General features: G+C 43.6%; 1 protein-coding gene across 3 annotated transcripts in view; it reads left to right on the top strand.

Annotated features, from left to right (window-relative positions):
- Positions 1-22,282, top strand: part of LOC118371218 (lissencephaly-1 homolog A) — an 82,084-nt gene that overhangs the window by 49,366 nt on the left and 10,436 nt on the right. For all 3 annotated transcript variants that reach the window (XM_035756699.2, XM_035756622.2, XM_035756765.2), the window contains exons 3-8: positions 6,574-6,658; positions 8,914-8,988; positions 9,503-9,709; positions 19,394-19,562; positions 19,959-20,061; positions 20,216-20,444. In XM_035756699.2, coding sequence (XP_035612592.1) covers positions 6,574-6,658; positions 8,914-8,988; positions 9,503-9,709; positions 19,394-19,562; positions 19,959-20,061; positions 20,216-20,444 — 868 coding nt within the window. The remainder of the gene's footprint in view (positions 1-6,573; positions 6,659-8,913; positions 8,989-9,502; positions 9,710-19,393; positions 19,563-19,958; positions 20,062-20,215; positions 20,445-22,282) is intronic.

Here is a 22,282-nt window from a genome sequence, read left to right as displayed (position 1 = left end):
CCACATGGTTGATCATGGCTTTGTGATCTTAACCGCTCTACTAAGCCATGTATCCCTCCAACTCAGAGCAGGCAAGCACCGGACACTATGGGCTGTAGAGTCTCATTCTTTGCCCAAGGACAGCGATGGGAAAGCAATAAAGAAACCCACCACTTCTTCTTGCGAGCGCTCTCACATTGCTTTTATTCTATTGTCTATTTATTGAATGTTTATCTCTCTTTCTGTAATGTCTTTCTCTGCCTGCCAGTCAGTGGCCTTGTCTTTTTAGAACTGTACTGAGCCTTGTCCTCCACCCTGTTTGTTTCTACTGAGGTTATCATTTCACAGGCCAGAGAGAGAAGCACTGTAACACTGAGCCAGAACAAGCCCAGGTTGTGATATCATGCTCTATATATACAGCTGCAGGCAGGCAGCGCAGGGCAACTCATAAAACATTGAGCCTATTCAGAGTTGAGGTCTACCACTTAGTCTTAATACGCCAATACCACACTTGGGTTCAAATAATACCATGTTATCTTTCAAATACTTTAGTTGCACGTCATTGAGCTTGCCTGGTGCAATGGTATAGTCCTAAAAGTGCAAATTCCACACAATTGGTAATCCAGGCAGTCAAGAAAACAAATACTAGCTACCTTTTTTAAAACCAGGTCTGCAGGGTATACCTACACACACAAGCAGCATATACGATCAAAGACTTGACCTACATACAAATGGATATAACATTCTAAAGGGAATAGAATTCTATATGTGACACGGTTCCTCAGAGTTCAGACATTGCTTAAAACATTTAATGATACAGGCTTGTGTTGAAATATTCAGCAGGTCTATACATCTTGTCTACGGCTGTGATGTCAAGTGTACTCAACCTTGTTAGAGATGGTGTCCTGGCTGGCGAAGCAGAAAAGCTGGTTTTATAGCCTGGATTGATTGACCAGTAAGATGGCTAAGTAGACCATGGCTTGGTAATGATTGGCACAATCAATATATATATAATATATAATATATGCCATTTAGCAGACGCTTTTATCCAAAGCGACTTACAGTCATGTGTGCATACATTCTACGTATGGGTGGTCCCGGGAATCGAACCCACTACCCTGGCGTTACAAGCGCCATGCTCTACCAACTGTGCTACAGAATCAAGACTGAGTGAGTGTATACTGAAATGTGTGGATGTCTTTGACTCTATGGGCTGTTGTAGGGTGTAAGACTAGGCAGTATGTAACAAGTTTCTCTGAGTTGGAAGGCTAATTTAGGATCCGGTCCCCCCCTGTCCATGTAATATTATTCATTATGATCTAAAAGACAAAACTGATTCTATATCAGCAATCCTACTCTGAGATGCTTGATACATGCAGCACCAGGTCTGTCGCGCTTTGCCTTGCTTCTAAATTGATTTCATAGTGAATTTAGGGGCGGCAGGTAGCCTAGTGGGTAGAGCATTGGGCCATAACTGAAAGGTTGCTAGATCGAATCGCCGAGCTGACAAGGTAAAAATCTGTTCTGCCCTGAACAAGGCAGTTAGTCCACTGTACCTAGGCCGTCATTGTAAATAAGAATTTGTTCTTAACTGACTTTTCTAGTTCAAGGTTAAATAAAATAAAATAAATAGTGCAGTGTGAAAGCTGTGCAGCAGCGTGGCTGCTCTGGGGCGGGGCTCTTGAAGCAGGTGTGTGTGGTGCGGAGCTAGATCAACAGGACGTGATGTGATCAACAAGCTGGCTGGCTGGCAACAGGCTTGCGCTGTATGTGCTAATGCAGCATCTCCTTGCTCTGTTTGTTGTATATTCTTCATGGAACCGCTCTCACTGTCCTGTCTCTGCACTTTGAATAGCAGCATTTCACCCTCTGCTGCATTCAGCCTATGTTTAGGGTTGTTATATGTTTTGTCTAATTTGTCTACGCTCCCATTGCTGGTGAAATCCTTGTTAGAGCAGTTTCTCATGATCATGTCATTAATTTTTTTTTTTTAAATAAAAGGGTGGGGTTGGGTATTGGCTGTCTAAGTAAGCAGCGTGATGTAATCTATTTGCCAACCACTGTTTTTGGATGGATAGTTGATATATGTGACATCTGTGTGTGTGGGTGTTGAATTGGTAAACAACAGTTTGTAGATACAGCATGTACTCTGAGCGAGGATGTGTTTTGTTACCTCTGGCCATGGCAGCCCGCTCACTGATACCAACCAACCACACACTGTTTCCTCTCACTGTGGGTTGGTAGCCATGGAGACGAGCGTGCTTGCGATCTGTTAGTCCTCTTCCCATTTCTCTCTCCACCCTCTCCCTTTTATTTTTCCCTCTGTTTTCTCTTCTTCCTTTCTCTCCCTCTTTTGCCCCCTCTCTCTTGTCTGTTCTTGCCGCATAGTGAATTTGGTATGTTTTTTAATATAATCCCCCCCCAGAGGTCGAGCCAGGGTGAGGACGGAAAAGCTTGGATCTCAACAGTCCGACACTGCAGTACTTCAGCATCTTGATTTTTAACTGATGCCGATACAAGAATGCTTTTGTCCTTCCCAGTCTCTGTTGCTCTTATTGATACATCTTGTTCCTAGCTGTGGTAGAATAATGAATTGGCCCCCATCTTCCCTTGTATGGAGGATGGGGTCAGATATTTCACCGGATGTAATAATGTGAAGCATCCGCTTGGCGTTTCCGCTCACTACCAAATATGGTAGTGAGAGGAAGCCCATTGGCCAGGAGAAGATGGAACGAGATGCATTTTGGCTGATCATCTGTAAATGTTCTTACAGATTAAACATTTTGATCTCAATACAGTGTTCTGTTCCCAAAACTAGAATCCAGAGTGGACTTTCAAAAAAAAAAAATAAAAAAAAAGGCTTGTTTTAAAGGAGTGCCATGGCGAATTATTGCACATGGGCACTTCAGAGTAGGTGTTCCATAATGGAAATATGCAAATTAATGTTAGAACGTGCAAATAGCATTTCGCTAGCTCGTGCTTGGATCTGCTCACCTTGCTTGCTCTGCCCACTATCACTAATTTGTTCCCATTTGAACTGACAGGCTGTGATCAATCGTGGCTTAGTTTTACCAATCCTTGGTGGTACTGTAAGGGTTTAATGAATCTGAAATGAGAAATTCAGTGATGTCTATCTCTCGCTTGGCTCTGGAAACCCTTGTGCAGGGTTTTGTGCTTTTCTGGAGGACAGAACAGGCTGTAGCTGGTTTGGGTTGTTCTTTTAATATATCTGTGTACATGACACCAAGGATCTTTTTGTTTTGCCCGTCTCAGCTGAGAGGCCCACAGTGTACCATTGTCTGCTGCGGCAAGCAGCCCCAGAGTAAGACTGACCGTTCTGTTGCAGCCCAGGATAACACTAGTACATACGCACAACCAATATGCTTCAGGGGTTTCTGTCTCCGTCTGCTGGGCCTGGGTGGAGCTAGGGAAACACGGTACACACAGGCACAACACACACCCTTTTAACTATTTTACACAACACACTAACCACCTCACCAGACCTGCAGCAGGCTGTCACATGAGCGATAACCTCCTGTTGACCTTCAGTTGTAATCACACTGCTATTGTCATCTGGGAGTAGGCAGGGATACAGGAGGGGTGGAAGGGGAATAGGAGGAGGGGGACGGCATGGTGGTACATGTGGCACAGGGTGCAGTCAGGCTGAAAGGCCAGCTACATGCTGTCCAGACAGACTGTCAAACACACACACACACCACTTTAAAGCCAGCCAGCCTCCGTGTGTCTGCCAAGCCCAACATCTTTTTTTTATTATTATTTTTTTGGTCAATTTTCTCACTCCGGTGAATAGCCTTGCCCAATGCTCCCAGACCATACAACGCTGTGAGTAAGCCCTCCTTGAACTTTGACACCTATTATCGATCTATCGAACTTTACTACTTAAACTCACATTCTGTTCTCACTGTAAATTCATTCTGTTCAGACCAGGGTTTCCGTTAGCCAGTAATAGCTGGCATTTGTCGGTTAATTGTCAGAGAAGAAGAAAAGAAAATCCCATTGCAAAATAATGCTTTTTTAGGCAATTCATTCATTAGGCTATTCACCAGTTGCGGTAAATACATTTGACTGGCCATGCTTAGGTCTAAGTTACTTTGTATAATTTAATGGAATTAAATTGCCCTGTGTACAGTATATTTGTTTTAATCACATGCGTAGAGCGCACAGATACAGAGCCTTTGAATGGACAATCTGTCAGACAGACTGCAGTATCTTTCGCTGCTTTTGAGACAGCTGGGGACTCCGGAAAAATTAGGTCAAATCATGACGTCTGTGATCTTCAGGTCGGAAAGTCGGAGCTCTAGAAAGAAGCCGGAGTTCCCGAGTTGGATGACTGTTCAAAACAAATTTTCCCAGTCGGAGCTATGTTTAAAAAATAATAATAATAATCATGTCTCGACTGCACAGAAGTCGGAAGTTTATTCCTGTGGTCCCAGTTGATTTGTAAGAGAGATCAAACGGCAATGGAAGGCAGGCTTCATCAGTGCATCACACCATTTTGCAATGAACTGGAGGCAGTATGCATTTAAAAAAAATACTTGTGTACAGTGTGTGGACACCCCTTCAATTAGTAGATTCAGCTATTTCAGCCACACCCGTTGCTGACAGGTGTATAAAATCAAGCACACAGCAATGCACTCTCCATAGACAAACATTGGCAGTAGAATGTCCTTATTGAAGAGCTCAGTGACTTTCAACGTGGCACTGTTATAGGATGCCACCTTTCCGTCAAGTCAGTTTGTCCGTATTCTGCCATGCGAAAGCTTCCCTTGTCAACTGAAAAAAGGTGTTTATTGTGAAGTGGAAGTGTCTAGGAGCAACAACGGCTTAGCCACGAAGTGGTAGGCCACACAAGCTCACAAAATGGGACTGCCGAGTGCTGAAGTGAGTAGCGCTTAAAAATCGTCTGTCCTCATTTGCATCACTCACTACTGGTTTCCAAACTGCCTCTGGAAGCAACGTCAGCACAAGAACTGTTCGTCGTAGCTTCATGAAATGGGTTTCCGTGGCCCAGAAGCCTCACAGAAGACTTAGATCACCATGCGCAATGCAAAGCGTCAGCTGGTGTGGTGTAAAGCTCGTTGTCATTGGAGTAGTGGAAACTCGTTCTCTAGAGTGATTGATGGCGCTTGACTATCTGGTAGTTCTGGGTTTGGGGGATGCCAGGAGAACGCTACCTGCCCTAATGCATAGTGGAGCTGTTTTTAATGGTTTGGACTAGGTCCCTTAGTCCCAGTGAAGGGAATTCTTAACACTACAGCCTAGTGACATTCTAGACGATTCTGTTCTTCAAACTTTGTGGCATGGGAAAAGCCCATTCCTGTTTCAGCATGACAATGCCCTGTCTACAAAGTGAGGTCCCTACATAAATGGTTTGTCGAGATCAATGTGGAAGAGCTTGACTGATCTGCAGACCCCAACCTCATTGAACACCTTTGGGATTAATTAGAATGCTGACTGCAAGCTAGGCCTAATCACCCAACATCAGTGCCCAACCTCACTAGTGCTCTTGTGGCTGAATGGAAGCAAGTCCCCGCAGCAATGTTCCAACATCTAGTGGAAAGGCTGTTATAGCAGCAAATGGGGGACCAACTCCATATTAATGCCCATGATTTTGAATGAGATGTTCGACTAGTAGGTGTCCAAATACCTTTTGGTAGTGTATATGTAATTATTTGAAACCTGAAGGTTTTAATACATATTGAGGCATGTCTTACCTTGCTTCAAAGCAGCCTATTAGAGCTCCCTTTTTACTTCAATGGATATTTTCATATCGGTCACATGAAACCGCTTGCATGTGCCGTGCACTTTGACAACTGTTTTCCCACTAATAGCATTATGAAACAAACCATTTGTGTGTGGCCTTCAGCCTTGTGCACGTTGCACCCAATGCATGTCAATAAATTGAAAATGTTGCCGGTCTAATGTCCTGCTCCACATTGCCTTAACGGAAACCCTGGTTCAGACAACCGTTTCAGCTGAATGACTTTTAGCACTGAAATAACCTAGCCCTGGGTGGGTAAATTTAGCCTCAGCTGTGGCTTTAGTTCCAGGTTACACCCACAGATCAGTTACGTGTGTGTGTATTGGCCCAACCCTGAACAGAGGAAGAGTCACACAGTGAAATGACTGCCTGACTCCTCTCTGTCTGGTTTATCTCCACATCTTATACCGCTAGCTCATCTTTCACTTGTCTCGTCTAATATAAAGAATTTCATAGAATAGCTGTGTGTACACACTATGCAGCTGTTTCTGTGGTGTACAGTAGACTAGTTTTAATTTTCTCAATACTCTGTGGGGAGTGATTCCTCCTTATTTGCCCAGAGCAACAAGATCTCATTATCGACAGCAGACATGTGCTATCTGTGCCAAATTGGTCTGTGCGTGTAATTTTTTTTCTATAATGCATGTCAAACAAAAGACCAATGCAATTTACATGTTACTCAGACATGCTTATTTAATGTATTTGTTTTACCTGTAGTCACATCCCTGACTCTAAATGAAGTCTGTCTGTCTCGTCTTCTAATCTCTACTGCTTTTAACAAGTTAACTAATTGCTGTTTTGTCCTATTGCAGAAATCGAGCGATAGCTGATTATCTTCGTTCCAATGGATATGAAGAAGCTTATTCAACTTTCAAGAAGGAGGCAGAATTAGACATGGTGAGTAATGATGGACACATTCCACACACACACATTATCAATCAAGCCTATTTACCCAAACAATAAGGCTATGACTTCCACTTTATTTCCCCTTTTAATTGACGCAGACGTGTGACTGAATCGATATGAGCCCGATTAAGGTGCTTTAGAGCCATGATTATAGGTAGTCTCTCACGTGACACTGCAGTCAGGGTTGTGGAACAGAAGCTGAAGATAACCTCTCTCCCTGTCTTCCCAGCTGTGCTCTATCAGAGCTAATGTAACTGCAGGTAGTTAGCAGCTAAAGCCCCGAATGAAAGAGCCCTTTGAATTTATGCAATGAACAATCTCTCCTCAAACAAGACAAAACAAGGAGCAAAGACGACGTGTGGCAGGTTAACATGTAAATGCTCCCTCTGCCTCTTTCTCCCAGTCTTTGTCATTACCTCAATTTGTATAGCACAGATGGGAGAGGTGTTCAGTCCTTCCTTCTCCCTAGTTAGTGGAAACAGCCTGAATAATATATGATTACTATGGACGGAGAAGCTCTCTGATGCGTCTGACACCACACGCACGCACTTTGGAAGGATTGTGTTAAAAGCCTGCCCTAATGATGCTGGCAATTCCATTAACAGCCTTCCATTGCCTTAATCTAGTCTATTCATTATCTGTTAAATGAGGAGGCTATGCCAATGGAGAATGAAGGCATTTTCCCTAATGCTACATTTACACAGCCTTTGTCTCGAGTTTCTTTTAAGACCTCCTAAAATAATGTAATGCGGTATCTAGGTGAGCAGAGTGGTGTTGAAGATGGCATACTAAACAGCATGCCACACCTTGCGTCTGGCACGGCACGCACGTGCGCACACATACACCCTGCTGATAGACTGGCAGACCACAGTGATAAGGAGGTGTGTGTGGAGCACTGACTGACTTTGTGTAAAGCCATCGGCAGATGGCAGGTCACATTTCTCTCTCCTCCCTCTCTTCACAGGCACAGTGCCACGACTCCTTTCATCCCTCCATCACCTCTCCTCCTCCCCCTTATCACTCCAAGCACTGAGCGAGGCAGCAACTGTTCTCTTGTACACCTCTGCTATTTCTTCCAAGGAGCAGCAGCGGCTCAGCTTCAGTACACACACCTGCCCTCTGTGCCTGCAGCACTACTTCACACATCCACATTTTCTCTCTTTTCCTAAGAGGGGAAAGAAATGGGTTAAATCTACCACAAAGCAACAAAATAATTCCCTCACTGAACTGGCTAGCCTGTCAATTAGATTTTTGTATGGTTTGTTTGATAGCTGAGCTGAAGCTGGTGACCTGGTATAGTACTTTACTGAATCACCAGAGAAGAGGGGTTGTACTACCCCTATCCCAACGCACCTATCTCCCTCTTGGCTCTTTCATCGTCTCCCATTAGTAACACCACATGAAGAGACAATGGAAATACGTAAATGTTGAGTTTTTAGAGTTTAATAGCCACATTAACAGGGTTACAGATGTAATTACAGGGTACAGTGAAATATGACCCGGATCACTGTGACTGGATCTATTTAGCATGCTGTGGGGCTCAGCTGCAGGTGACTTAACTCGACCTCACCCTGGCCCGTTGGCACCCCCGACTTAAACAAGAGCTGGGGGGCTCTATGTCTCATGTCTCCACACATACCAAGCACTTCTTTGTCCTTTTCTGCCATCCCTGAATAAAACATGTTGGCTAGTTTTTAGGCAACGTGATAGTCTTGATCTTGGCTAGTACCCTTAAGTTCGCCTTACTCCATACCCTAGCCATTCTGTAAACACGTACCTGAAGTCCCTCCATTGCCCTTTAGAAAAATGGCCTCCACACCCCTGTTGCTAGTTTTTTTTCTACTGGTGGAAGCCGCTCTCTGCCAGGCTCCCTGAAGTTAATTTTCCTCCCCAGTGTACGGTTTGTGAGGGCATAAACCCTTGTCTGCAGGAGATTAGCTTGTGTGAGGGGGATTAAGAATGTGTTTGTGTCTCTAAGTATGTCTCCGTGTGTGTGTGTTTACAATTAGCCTCAAGGCTGACTATGTTTGGCTGTAGGGATGTAAATCCCATTCCTTATTACTGCGCTCTCGCTCGCGCACACTACTGTTCCCGAAGACTCTTGTCTGCAATCTCAGCTGCCCCCGAGGCAGACCCATAGGCCCCACTGATTAGGCCTAAGCTAAGTTCTGTGCTAGATTGTGTGTTTCTGTGTGCGTGCAGTGTTCTTTTCCAAAAAATATATATATATTTTTTTTCCCAACCAGAATGAAGAATTGGATAAGAAGTACGCTGGCCTTTTGGAAAAGAAATGGACCTCAGTCATCAGATTACAAAAGAAGGTTTGTTTTGTTTCAGGTGATGCTTTTGTAGCTGGGGATTGTGTCTCCTAGTCTTGACCCATGACTGCGGCGGAACGTCATCTGAGCCGATACTCACTATACACAGCGTATTAAAAAGGTTACACAACAAATAATTTAATGTGTTAACCTAATGCCCTTAAGATATGAGATCGTTTGATATGGGTGGCTTTGATGTGCTTACTTAGCAGTACACTGAAGAAGCCAGCAGAGATTTCCATGTATCATCAGCATAAGCAAGCTTATATTAGACGTTTTTGCTTGCTTTTACAGATTATACACGTACTGTATTCTAAAATGGAGGTTTTCCAAGCGTCTCAAAGTGCTTTACGTTGTAAGAGCTAAACTCACCTCATCCACCGCGAATATGTATTTCCCACCAGATGAAGCACGGCAGCTATTTTGTGCCAGAAATGTCTAATTTCCTTCTTTGTTACCGCATATCCTATTGTGACGGTATTACAATGTTGTCTACATATGCCCCCTAACCCCCAAGGTGATGGAGCTGGAGTCAAAGCTGAATGAGGCCAAGGAGGAGATAACCTTGGGTGGGCCCATAGCCCAGAAGCGTGACCCCAAAGAGTGGATACCTCGCCCGCCGGAGAAGTACGCGCTGAGCGGCCATCGTTCCCCAGTCACACGTGTCATCTTCCACCCAGTCTTCAGTGTCATGGTGTCTGCCTCCGAGGACGCCACAATAAAGGTCAGTAGAATATAAGATCCATCATAAACAACAAGTATATACTGTCTGTTATTCTCCAGGGAAACAATTAAACAATGTACAAACAACGTGATGCACTTAAATGGGATGCAAGCAAACCGCCCCAAACAACTTCCCCAACACTGTGCTGTCAAGTTATTTTATCCACTTGTATGGGAGTTGACTGTATATGTATAACTGCAACCAATAAGGCCTGGGTTTGAGTCCCTTTTCAGTGAAGGTCAACTGCAGAGCTGTGTACCAACCATTGAACTGCATCATCTTTAACCAATTCACGTCCTTGTACAATTTGAAAACGTGCCACTGAACCAATTATATTTGGTGTAAAAGCATGAAATTGGGTGTCAACATATGTTGAGCAAAAATATAAACGGAACAGGTAAAGTGCTGGTCCAATGTTTCATGAGCTGAAATAAAAGATCCCGGAATTGTTCCAGGCTCACAAAAAGCTTTTTCTTTCATTCTGTGCACAAATTTGTTAACATCTCTGTTAGTTAGCATTTTCCTTTGCCAAGGTAATCCATCCACCTGATAGGTGTGGCATATGAAGAAGCTGATTAAACAGCATGATCATTACACAGATGCACCTTGTGCTGGGGACAATAAAAGGCCACTCTAAAATGTGCAATGTCACAGATGTTTTAAGGGAGTGTGCAATTGGCATGCTGACTGCAACCATGTCCACCAGAGTTTGCCAGATAATGTAATGCTCATTTATCTACCATAAGCTGCCTCCAATGTCGATTTTGAGAATTTGGCAGTACGTCCAACCGGCCTCGCGACCGCAAACCACGTTTAACTACTCAAGCACTTCCACATCCTTCTTCTTTACCTGTGGAATAGTCTTAAACCAGCCAACTGGACAGCTGATGAAGCTGTGGGTTTGCACAACCCAAGAAGTTCTGCACAAACTCCCAGAAACTGTCTCGGGAAGCTCATCTGCATGCTTGTCAGGGTTTTGACCTTGACTGCAGTTTGGCGTTGTAACTGACTTCAGTGGGTAAATGCTCACGTTCGATGGCCACTGGCACGCTGGAGAAGTGTGCTTTTTAGGGATGTATCAACTGTTGCGGGCAGATGGTGGTGTGTGGGCAAGCGATTTGCCAATGTCAACATTGTAAATAGAGTGCCCTATGGTGGCGGTGGGGTCATTGGATGGGCAGGCATAAGCTATGGACAACTAACACAATTGCATTTACCGATGGCAATTTGAATGCACAGAGATATCATGACGAAATCCTGAGGCCCATTGTCATGCTGTTCATCTGCCGCCATCCCCTCGTTTCAGCATGATAATGAACAGTCCCATGTCGCAAGGATCTGTACACAATTCCTGCAAGCTGAAAATGTCACCAGACGTGTCATGCATTGATCATGTTTGGGATTCTCTGGATTGACGTGTATGACGGCGTGTTCCAGTTCCCGCCAATATCCAGCAACTTCGCACCTCCTTTGAGGAGTGGGACAACATTCCACAGGCCATAATCAACAGCCTGATAAACGCTATCCAAAGGGGATGTGTCACGTTGCATTGGGCAAATGGTAGTCCCACCAAATGCTGACTGGTTTTCAGATCCACCACATCCCCTACCTTTAAAAAAAAAAAAAAAAGAAGATATGTGACCAACAGATTCATATCTGTATTACTGGTCATGTGAAACCCATAGATTATAGCCTACTGAATTTATTTCAATTGACAGATTTTCCTTATGAACTGTAACTCAGTAAATTGTTACATTTATATTTTGGTTGAGTGTAGTTGGTGCAAGTTTGAGTTTATTTTATTTTTACAGGGGCAGTGCACATTAACCTCTTAGTCCGCCCCATCCCGCATGCGGGATCGTGACTACAGCCTCAAGCTCATTACCATAACGCAACATTAGCGATTTCTAAAAATTGCAAATGAAATGAAATAAATATGCCTGCCCTCAAGCTTATCCTTTTCTTAACAATCCTGTCTCAGATTTTCAAAATATGCTTTAGAACCAGAGAAAATCAATAATTTGTGTAAGAGTGGTGATAGCTAGCTTAGCATTTAGCGTTAGCATTTAGCACGCAATATTTTCACAAAAACCAGCAAAGGGATCAAATAAAATAATTTACCTTTGAAGAACTTCAGATGTTTCAATGAGGAGACTCTGTTACATAGCTGATGTCCAGTTTTTCCTGAAAGATGCTTGTGTAGGACACAACGTTCCGTTTTGTTACTATGCATTTGGCTACCGAAACTAACCGAAAATTCAGTCACCTAAACGTCTAACTTTTTTCCGAATTAACTCCATAATATCGACTGAAACATGGAAAACGTTGTTTGAATCAATCCTCAAGGTGTTTTGTCATACATCTCTTCATTGAAATGCCGTCCCTGGAAGCGTGCATTCTTCTCTGATTCGGATGGAAAAATACTGGTAGCTGACTTTTGCGCACCAATTTCCACGCAGACACCGTGCGGGACACTTGGCAATTGTAGTCTCTTATGGTCAATCTTCCAATGATATACCTACAAATACGTCACAATGCTGCAGACACCTGGGGGAAACGATAGGAAGTGTCCGTTCATTCCTGTCGCATTCACAGCCATATAAGGCGATCATGGAAAATGTGCCTTCAGAAATCCTGTTGATTTCCTGGTCGCTCAAACATCTTGGTTTTGCCTGTAGATTTTGTTCTATGGCACTCACAGTGAAAATCTTTGCAGTTCTGGAAACGTCAGTGTCTTCTTTCCAAAACTATCAATTCCAAGCATAGTCGAGCATCTTTTCGTGACAAAATATTGCGCTAAAAACGGGCACGTCTTATCCAAAAATGAAATACTGCCCCTATAGGACTAAAATCAAAGTTTCAGTAAAAGTGTCGGTTTTAGCCAGCCGGCTAATTTTCAACAGCAGTCCCTGGGCAGGTTATTAAAAACAATTACAATATAGACAATCATTGAGCACATGCAGAGCAACAGGACAAGCAAGACGTAGCGTACAGACAGAGCAACATAGGACAAGCAAGACACAATTCATAAAAGCAACAGTGTTTCCACACCTCACAAGCTACAGACAACATGGAAAGTGGCAATACGCAGCTAGGGATCATGATCAGAAATCTGATTGACCTTTAGCCATGTTTTCATACATTTTGTGAAAGTGTGATAGGTGGTGCAGTTGTGTGTCTGATGGCAGTGTATTCCAGATATGGGAAGCTCTCACAGAGAAAGCGGATTTACTAAAGGTGCTTATCCTTAAGGAAACTATACAGTCACCTCTCATGGCAGACCTTGTGGATCTGCTGCCATATGTTTGGGTTTTCTGTTTAACAAAAATACTGAGTGGAGGGGGAGCCGGGCCATTTAGGATCTTGAATCTTGTTTATTGCACAAGATTTTCCCAACTCAGGAGTAGAGGTCGACCGATTTATGATTTTTCAACAACGATACCGATTATTGGAGGACCATAAAAGCCGATACCGATTTAATCAGCCCTTTATTTTTAATTTATTTATTTGTAATAATGACAATTACAACTACTGAATGAACACTTATTTATTTTTTATATAATACATCAATAAAATCAATTTAGCCTCAAGTAAATAAGGAAACATGTTCAATTTGGTTTAAATAATGCATAAACAAAGTGTTGAAGAAGAAAGTAAAAGTGCATGTATGTGCCATGTAAGAAAGCTAATGGTTCAGTTCCTTGCTCAGAACATGAGAACATACGAAAGCTTGTGGTTCCTTTTAACATGAGTCTTCAATATTCCCAGGTAAGAAGTTTTAGGTTGTAGTTATTCTCTGAATTATAGGACTATTTCCCTCTATACCATTTGTATTTCATTAACCTTTGACTATTGGATGTTCTTACACTGGCAAAACTAAAGTGCCTATAACAGTATAGCTTCCGTCCCTCTCCTCGCTCCTCTCTGGGCTCGAACCAGCAACACAATGACAATTAGCGTGCGCTAACTAGCTAGCCATTTCACTTCGGTTCCAAGAGCCTCGTCTTGGGAGTTGATAGACTTGAAGTCATAAACAGCGCAATGCTTGACGCACAACGAAGAGCTGCTGGAAAAACGCACAAAAGTGCTGTTTGAATGAATGTTTATGCGCCTGCTTCTGCCTACCACCGCTCAATCAGATACTTAGTCAGATTATATGCAGCGCAGGACACGCTAGATAATATCTAGTGTAGTGGAAAATCGGTTCAAATATGACACAATGAAGAACTTTGAATTCAATGATAGACTTTTAATACAAGAGTATAACAAGCCGGAGAGCCCCGCGGGACCCACACTTTTTCAGAGCACTCGCTCTGAGTTATACACACCACATAAGTCCCTCCCATATGCAAATTAAGTTACATACCAATCTGTGCATCCTGCTTGTTCAGCCCAATAACGCCCACATCTGCTTTCGGCCAGATTATAATGATGTCAAGACCCTTCCTTTGACCTAAAGATAATATACATCCCCCCTTCCTGTGGCCTGTGCTCAGACCCTGTAATTAACCCCATGTGTCCCCTTTTTATGTGTCCTTTATCTCTAGTTTTTAGTGTGTTCAGCTGCCCTGTGATTTATGTCTGTAATCCATCAGTTGGTCATTTGGCTGACCCCCTCCTTAGACAACCTCTTTGATCTTTGTATGTCCAGCTGGTCTTGGCGTCTGTCACCTTCCTTTCATGTTGTCTGTTTTTAGTGTTCAACTATTCTATATATCTTATGCATTTTGTCTGTTATATTTGCAACCACACTAGTAATATCATCAACCATGTGTAGTTAACTAGTGATTATGATTTTTTTTATTTATAAGTTAAGTTTAATGCTAGCTAGCAACTTACCTTGGCTTACTGCATTTGCGTAACAGGCAGCCTCCTTGTGGAGTGCAACGAGAGAGAGGCAGGTCGTTATTGTGTTGGACTAGTTAGGGTTGCAAGATTGGATCCCCCGAGCTGACAAATCTGTCGTTCTGCCCCTGAACAAGGCAGTTAACCCACTGTACCTAGGCAATCATTGAAAATAAGAATGTGTTCTTCACTGACTTGCCAAGTTAAATAAAGATTAAATAAAGGTGTAAAAAAAATATAAAATACGGTGCCCAATAATAACGATTTTCCGATTGTTATGAAAACTTGAAATCGGCCCTAATTAATCGGTCGACCTCTACTCAGGAGCTCATGCTTTCTGAGGATGTAACCGTGATGATGGTTATTGGCTTCCTATCAAGCACTTTGAGAGCCTGTTTGTAGACAGACTGAATAGGTTTTAATGTTGTACAGCCAGCTTGGGGCCCAACTAGTCAAGCCGTATGTTAAGTGGGGGGGGAGTACCATAGATTTGAAGAACAGTTTTGCTACCTCTGTAGTCAAACAATTTCGTGTAAATCGGAAATTAGCTAGGTTGAATTTGGTCCTTTTTTTGGGGCCTTTTTCACATGCTTTTTAAAAGAGAGGTTGGAATCAAGTATGATGCCAAGGTACTTAAAATCAGATACCACCTGGAGCTTCTCACCTGACGCAGACATATGGCTCAGTAGCATCTGTTGCCCTCTTTGTGAAGAACATGCAAACAGTTCTTTTCACATTGAGATGCAAACATGAGTCACTGAGCCACTTTGTAACCTGGACCATTACAGTTGTGAGTTACTGTGCAGCTTGTTTGCTCTTTGCATGTACATATATCACTATCATCTGCATACATTTGAACTTCAGACCCAGTACAGACAGAAGGCAGATCATTAATGTACAGGCTGAACAGGAGGGGCCCCAGTATTGACCCTTGGGGTACGCCCACATCATAGCTAAGAGTGTACTTTGGCCACATAGATAATGACAATATTACAATATCGATCATTGTCTGTCTAATTTGGGGTTTTGAGAATGTTGAGACACTAAATTACTATTTTGAGTTACATTTCAGAATTAAATGGTTTAAAAGCATATAGTATTACTTGACCTGTTCTTAACCCAAATATGCCAAATACAGTGCATTCAGGAAAGTAAGAGTTACAACCTTTATTCAAAAAAGAAAAGTTTAATTCCTCATAAATCTACACACAATACCCCATAATGACAAAGCAAAAACGGTTTTTAGAAATGTTTGCGAATTAAACATGTAAAAATAACACTTATTCAGACCCTTTACTCAACTTTCTTGAAGCACCTTTGGCAGCAATTACAGCCATGAGTCGTCTTGGGGACGACACTACAAGCTTGGCACACCTGTATTCGGGGAGTTTCTCACATTATTCTCTGCAGATCCTCTCAAGCTCTGTCAGGTTGGATGGGGAGCATTGCTGCTCAGATATTTTCAGGTCTCCAGAGATGTTTGATCAAATTCAAGTATGGGCGTTGGCTGGGCCACTCAAGGACATTCAGAGACTTGTACTGAAGCCACTCCTGCATTGCCTTGGCTGTGTGCTTAGGGTCTTTGTCTTGTTGCGAGGTGCACCTTTACCCCAGTCTGAGGTCCTGAGCACTCTGGAGCAGGTTTTAATGAAGGATATCTCTGTACCTTGCTCTGTTCATCTTTCACTTGATGGTCTACCAGTCCCTGTCACTGAAAAACATCCCCACAGCATAATGCTTTACCGTTGGGGTGGTGCCAGGTTTCCTCCAGATGTGACACTTGGCATTCAGGGCAGAGGTTCAATCTTGCTTTCATCAACCCAGATAATCTTGTTTCTCATAGTCAGTCCTTTAGGTGCCTTTCGGCAAACTTCAAGTTGGCGGTCATGCCTTTTTACTGAGGAGTAGATTCCATCTTGCCACTCTACCATAAAGGCCTGATTTTGGTAGAGTGCTGCAGAGATGGTTGTTCTCCCATCTCTGCAGAGGAACTCTGGAGTGACCATCGGGTTCTTGGTCACCACCCTGACCAAGGCCTTCCTCCCCACCCTGACCAAGGCCTTCCTCCCCTGATTGCTCAGTTTGGCCGGGAGGCCAGCTCTAGGAAGTCTTGGTGGTTCCAAACTTCTTCCATTAAGAATGATGACAACTGTTCTTGGGGACCTTCAATGCTGCTGAAATATTTTGAAAGATGGAGTACGCTGTAGCAGGCCTCATTCTCTATTGGATTTGCTTAGCTGTATAATATGCTCTAGGCATGTGTGGATTTCTTTTAGATATTTTTTTACGAAACGCAGAGGAGAGATGCTCATAAAACAATAGTGTTTTGCTTTCAGCTGCGTTCCCAAAGCGATGAGCTCTGCTTCCTTGTTGTTAATTCAGCCTGTGTGCCAGCCTGGCACCGCATCAGCACTACCTAATACCTACCACACTTGCCCCTGTGCTTTCTCTTGCTTGCGCTCTCCTTTTATCAGGACACGCCCTACAGCACCCTCCCCCTATCGATTTGACATCCATAAATTGCTATTTTTAAGTGCATTAATACAGGCAGTATAATAATGACCCTGGTTCGTCTGCCATGCTGCTGCGCTGCCACAGCGAGCTACCTCTGTGCCCGAATGAGTATAAATATTTGTGCTGTATCTTTTATTCATGTGGAATCAGTTGCCTGTTCTCTATTTTGCCACACTCCTTCCAGGGGCTTTCACCACCACCTCCCTCCTTCCTTTACTCCTGTTTTATCTTTCGCTTGCGTGCTGGCCCCCCTGCCACGACCACCATCCAGCCATCCCAGAGCAGGCACAGTCAGGCTCCAAATCTCCCAATCTGCCCTCTTATGCTGCTTCTTCTTTCCTAGCCTGGCTCGCTTCACTCTGTGCCCTACTTTCCCTCCAGACCTTGCTGTTAAATCTTTAACTGGGGAGCTGAACGTAAGAGCTCTGCACACTGACATTCTCTTTGACATTCCAGTAAGGATGTTGGTTTGCCTGCAGTCTGAAACTAGTCTCTTTCTCCTCTTTTGCTATGCAGGGAGTAATTGTCAGAGCTTTGATGCTCTGCTTGCCCTCACTCCTTCCCCCTCTGGTCCTCTGCTATCCCTTCTGCTAACGTAGCAAATCTATGCAATCCATTTTTATATATATATATATATATATATATATGGATTTGCCAAGGTGGCGAGCTCAAGGAAGGTAATATGTATAAAAAAAATATATATAAAAAAAAATATATATATATATATATAATATATATATATATATATAATATATATATATATATATATAATTTTTATTTTTGTATTATTATTTTTTTTTATACATATTACCGTCCTTGAGCTCGCCACCTTGGCAGTATGTAAATCAGCAGGTTTTGTGAGCAGTGAGCCTTCTCTACTTCCTTTGCTCTCAGTGTGTCTCTCATTCCCTTTCTCTGCATGGTGATAAGAAGCCCTGTCCCTCACACTAAACTAGGCCAAACAGCTTGAGGTTGAGTGTCAGGTTAACTGCTGCTTATGGCAAGAAAGACCCTGCGGAGGCCTTCAGCGCAGACTGGACCACATTATTTTAAAGTGACTATTTTAGTGTCCTCTCAAGTAGGCCTATATTAATTACTGGTTTGATCTTTAAATCGAATGTAGCTTATTTTTAGTTGGTCAATGGAAAGAGTTAACGTTAGTCTCTCTCTCTTAGAGCCACATCGTTGCGAGTGGCGTACATTCATTTTATGGTTTATCTCATGCTGTTGTCAGTACATAAACAGTTTATTTTCAGGTTCGCCTCCCTTGACCTCTGACCTTATTACCTAATGACATTGTGCAGTTGCATCTATACTGCAGCTTACTGAGCTAACAGGATACGTTGGTCTGCAGAAGAAAATACCATAAAAGCTGTAATAAATTGCACCACCTATGTTTCACTAGCCTGCCATTTGCATAGGTCACAAGTTCAGCACTGATGGGTTTGGTGGCAGAAGCACAAGCTCCGCAGACTAAGTGATGGTCTCGGTGGTACTGGCAGACTTAACAACACGCCATACTGGGGTGGATTTTGTGGTAGACTAGACTCAAAACGGGCGGGGGCGGGTGGAGAAAGCCCAAATGAGTTAGGATGGAGGAAAAGCTTATCCCCACAGTGCCTGCCTGTCTGGAAACGCAGGGTAATGTGATACCCATCATGTTTTAGATGCAGCCAAACTAGTGTTTGTTGTTGACCCTGCTATTTAAGACTCAAATCCCACTGTCAATATCAACACAATCACTATAGACATTTATTCAACCACCCTAGGCTTATTCCTTTCTCTCACTATCCCAATATGGGGATATTTTAATTTATACGCTTCACAGACAAATGTATTCTTCTAGAAACAGTAACTTAATCAGACAAAGGTTTTGAACGTTGAATATGTATGGGGTCGGTGTTTGCATGTCGAGACGCCGTCTGGCTTTAGGCTCGTCATTCTGTGCTATTGGAGCTCTAGAGACGAACCTCAGACAGTGAACTGTGGGTATTTAATGTCTAGAGAAGTATTTCTGGCACCTCACCCAGGATGTATTGGTTCTCTTGTGATATGACATTAATATGATATTCTACTGCATTTTATGAATCTATCCTTATCTCTCTGTGCCAGTCACAGCCTGCCTCCTGTAAGCCTGTTTTGGCTGCTTGGTTGCTCGGGGAAGAGGCAGTGTCACGGTGCAGACTAGGCTAGACGAGACAGTGGTATTTGGGGTCTCTGTTGTGGTGTGAGGACTTCTAGATTTTGGAGAGCAGCTGAGGGGTGTTCTGTTCATGCGTTGTTTTCACACAGCAGCTGAAATGGTGTGTTTTCTCTCCTTGCCAGGTGTGGGACTATGAGACAGGAGACTTTGAGCGGACGCTGAAGGGTCACACAGACTCTGTCCAGGACATATCCTTTGACCATACTGGCAAGCTGTTGGCCTCCTGCTCTGCAGACATGACCATCAAGCTGTGGGACTTCCAGGGCTTTGAGTGCATCAGAACCATGCATGGTGAGGGGACTGGAGGGACAGGAGTGGATGGGTGGGACTGTCTAGAGAGCTAATCGGTTGAGAGATATAATGTCTTAAACCATGAGGAGGACCAGGGATGGCGAGGTATGTGTGATTGTTTGGTTCAGGCAAAGCTTGGATGAGCAATTCCAGACGTGCATGTGTGAGCATGTGTTTGGATGGTGTGTTGGGACACAGGTGCTACCGATGCTGTTCATTATCACATATGATATGGCTCATCCTCACTTATGTTCATGGCAATCTGCTTCAATTAACAGATAACCCAGGGAAACACAGGAGCTTCACATCACAACCAAGTTACTGGCTCAGTACTCTCAACTGCTAAGCTACCTATGGCCCAGTGAAGGTCTCATTGCGTTGTATTTTGTTTTCCAGGACATGATCACAATGTTTCATCTGTTGCCATCATGCCCAATGGAGATCACATAGTATCTGCCTCGAGGGACAAAACCATTAAAATGTGGGAGGTGGCCACTGGGTAAGTATGTTGCCAAATAGCAGTGCTCTTACCGTGAGCGAAAACGTTCACAAGTGTGCAGGAGTTTCTCTTCTTTTAAGTAGTATTCTACTTCCTATGCCTCTGCAAAGTAAGCAACCATCTTTAACCCATCTCCCCTCTTCCTATCCATCAGCTACTGTGTGAAGACGTTCACAGGCCACAGGGAGTGGGTGAGGATGGTCCGGCCCAACCAGGATGGCACCCTGATCGCCAGCTGCTCCAACGACCAGACGGTGCGTGTGTGGGTGGTGGCATCCAAAGAGTGCAAGGCTGAGCTGCGGGAGCACGAACACGTGGTGGAGTGCATCTCCTGGGCTCCTGAGAGTGCCCATCCCACCATCTTGGAAGCCACCGGCTCAGAGGTGAGGAGCTTGACACTGAAATACTGATTTACACAATGAACTAAAGGCTTTGCTCCCTCCTTCATTCCTCGAAACTCCACCTGCTGACTCTTCAAAAGCACCTTACCCTTTTGCCCTGTCCCTGGATCTGTGCCAAAACCTTTATGTGCATTCAGAAAGTATTCAGACCCCGTCCCCTTTTCCACATTTTAAATTCAAATTGATTGAATATGATTTGGAAAGGCACACACCTGTCTATATAAGGTCCCACCGTTGAGAGTGCATGTCAGTAAAAACCAAGCCATGGTTTGGTCAAAAGAATTGTCCGTGGAGCTCTGAGACAGGATTGTGCCGTGGCACAGATCTGGGGAAGGGTACCAAACATTTTCTGCGGCATTGAAAGTCCCCAAGAACACAGTGGCCTGCATCATTCTTAAATGGAAGAAGTTTGGAACCACCAAGACTCTTTCTAGAGCTGGCCGCCAGGTCAAACTGAGCAATCTGGGGTGAAGGGCCTTGGTCAGGGTGGTGACTAAGAATCCGATGGTCACTCTGACTCTCACTCAGCTCTAGAGTTCCTCTGTGGAGATGGGAGAACCTTCCAGAAGGACAACCATCTCTGCAGCACTCCATCAATCAAGCGTTTATGGTAGGGGCTAGACAGAAGCCACGCCTCAGTAAAAGGCACATGGCAAACTCCAAGTGAGCTGTCAAAAGGTACCTAAAGACTCTCAGACCATGAAAAACAAGATTATTTGGCCTGAATGCCAAGCATCACATCTGGAGAGAACTTGGCATCATCCCTAAAGTGAAGTGTGTTGGCAGCATCACGCTGTGGGATGTTTTTCAGCGGCAGGGACTTGGAGACTAGTCAGGATGGAGGGAAATATGAACGGAGCGGAATACAGAGATTCTGTTTCAGAGCACTCAAGAACTCAGAATGTGGCGAAGGTTCACCTTCCAACAGGACAATGACCCCAAGCACACAGCCAAGACAACACTGGAGTGGATTTGGGACATGTCCTCAATGTCCTTGAGTGGTCCAGCCAGAGCCCGGACTTGAACCGGATCAAACATCTCTGGAGAGACCTGAAAATAGCTGTTTAGCGATGCTCCCCATCCAACCTGACAGCTTTTTTTTCTGCAGAGAAAAGTGCGAGCAACTCTCCAAATACAGGTGTGCCAAGCTTGTAGCATCATACCCAAAAAGACTTGAGGCTTTAATCGTTGCCAAAAGCGCTAAAACAAATTACTGAGTAACGGATCTGAATACTTATGTAAATGTGATTTCAGTTTTTTTTAAATACATTTTTAAGAAACTCTATAATCTGTTTTTTTGCTTTGTCATTATGGGGTAATGTGTGTGTAGATTGAGGAGGGAAAAAGTATTTAATCAATTTTTGGAAAGTAATGTAACAAAATGTGGAAAAAGTCAAGTGGTCTGAATGCCTTCCGAGAGCATTGTATGTACATGGCTTAAGTAAAATGGTAATGTGACATCAAGATAATATTGTGCGCAGACCCATTTAAACGTTATGGCTAGGTACATACAAGTGTCTGATTGCCCAAGGGAAAGTCAACCTAGATATTCCCGGGTGAACACCCAAGTTAATCATATGCCCACGTCCTGCAGTGCGTGTGTTTCTTATGTCAAATGTACTTTGCTCTCCACCCTCTCTCTGACTTCCTATATGTCTGGCTTATTTGGTCTGTCTCCTAACCTAAGATTGGCACCTCACAGAGCCAGACATGTTTGAATCAGACCATGAAATTAAAAGTACAGGAGCTACCCTGTCATGAACCCAGGGTCTCCCAAGTCTTGTGCTCATGCGTGTCCAATTTCAGTTTCATTCGATTAA

This window comes from Oncorhynchus keta, chromosome 1 (genome assembly GCF_023373465.1).
Source record: "Oncorhynchus keta strain PuntledgeMale-10-30-2019 chromosome 1, Oket_V2, whole genome shotgun sequence".
Classification (NCBI taxonomy): domain Eukaryota; kingdom Metazoa; phylum Chordata; class Actinopteri; order Salmoniformes; family Salmonidae; genus Oncorhynchus; species Oncorhynchus keta.
Note: the sequence above shows the minus strand (reverse complement) of the source record. Positions and strands in the feature narration are given on the sequence as shown.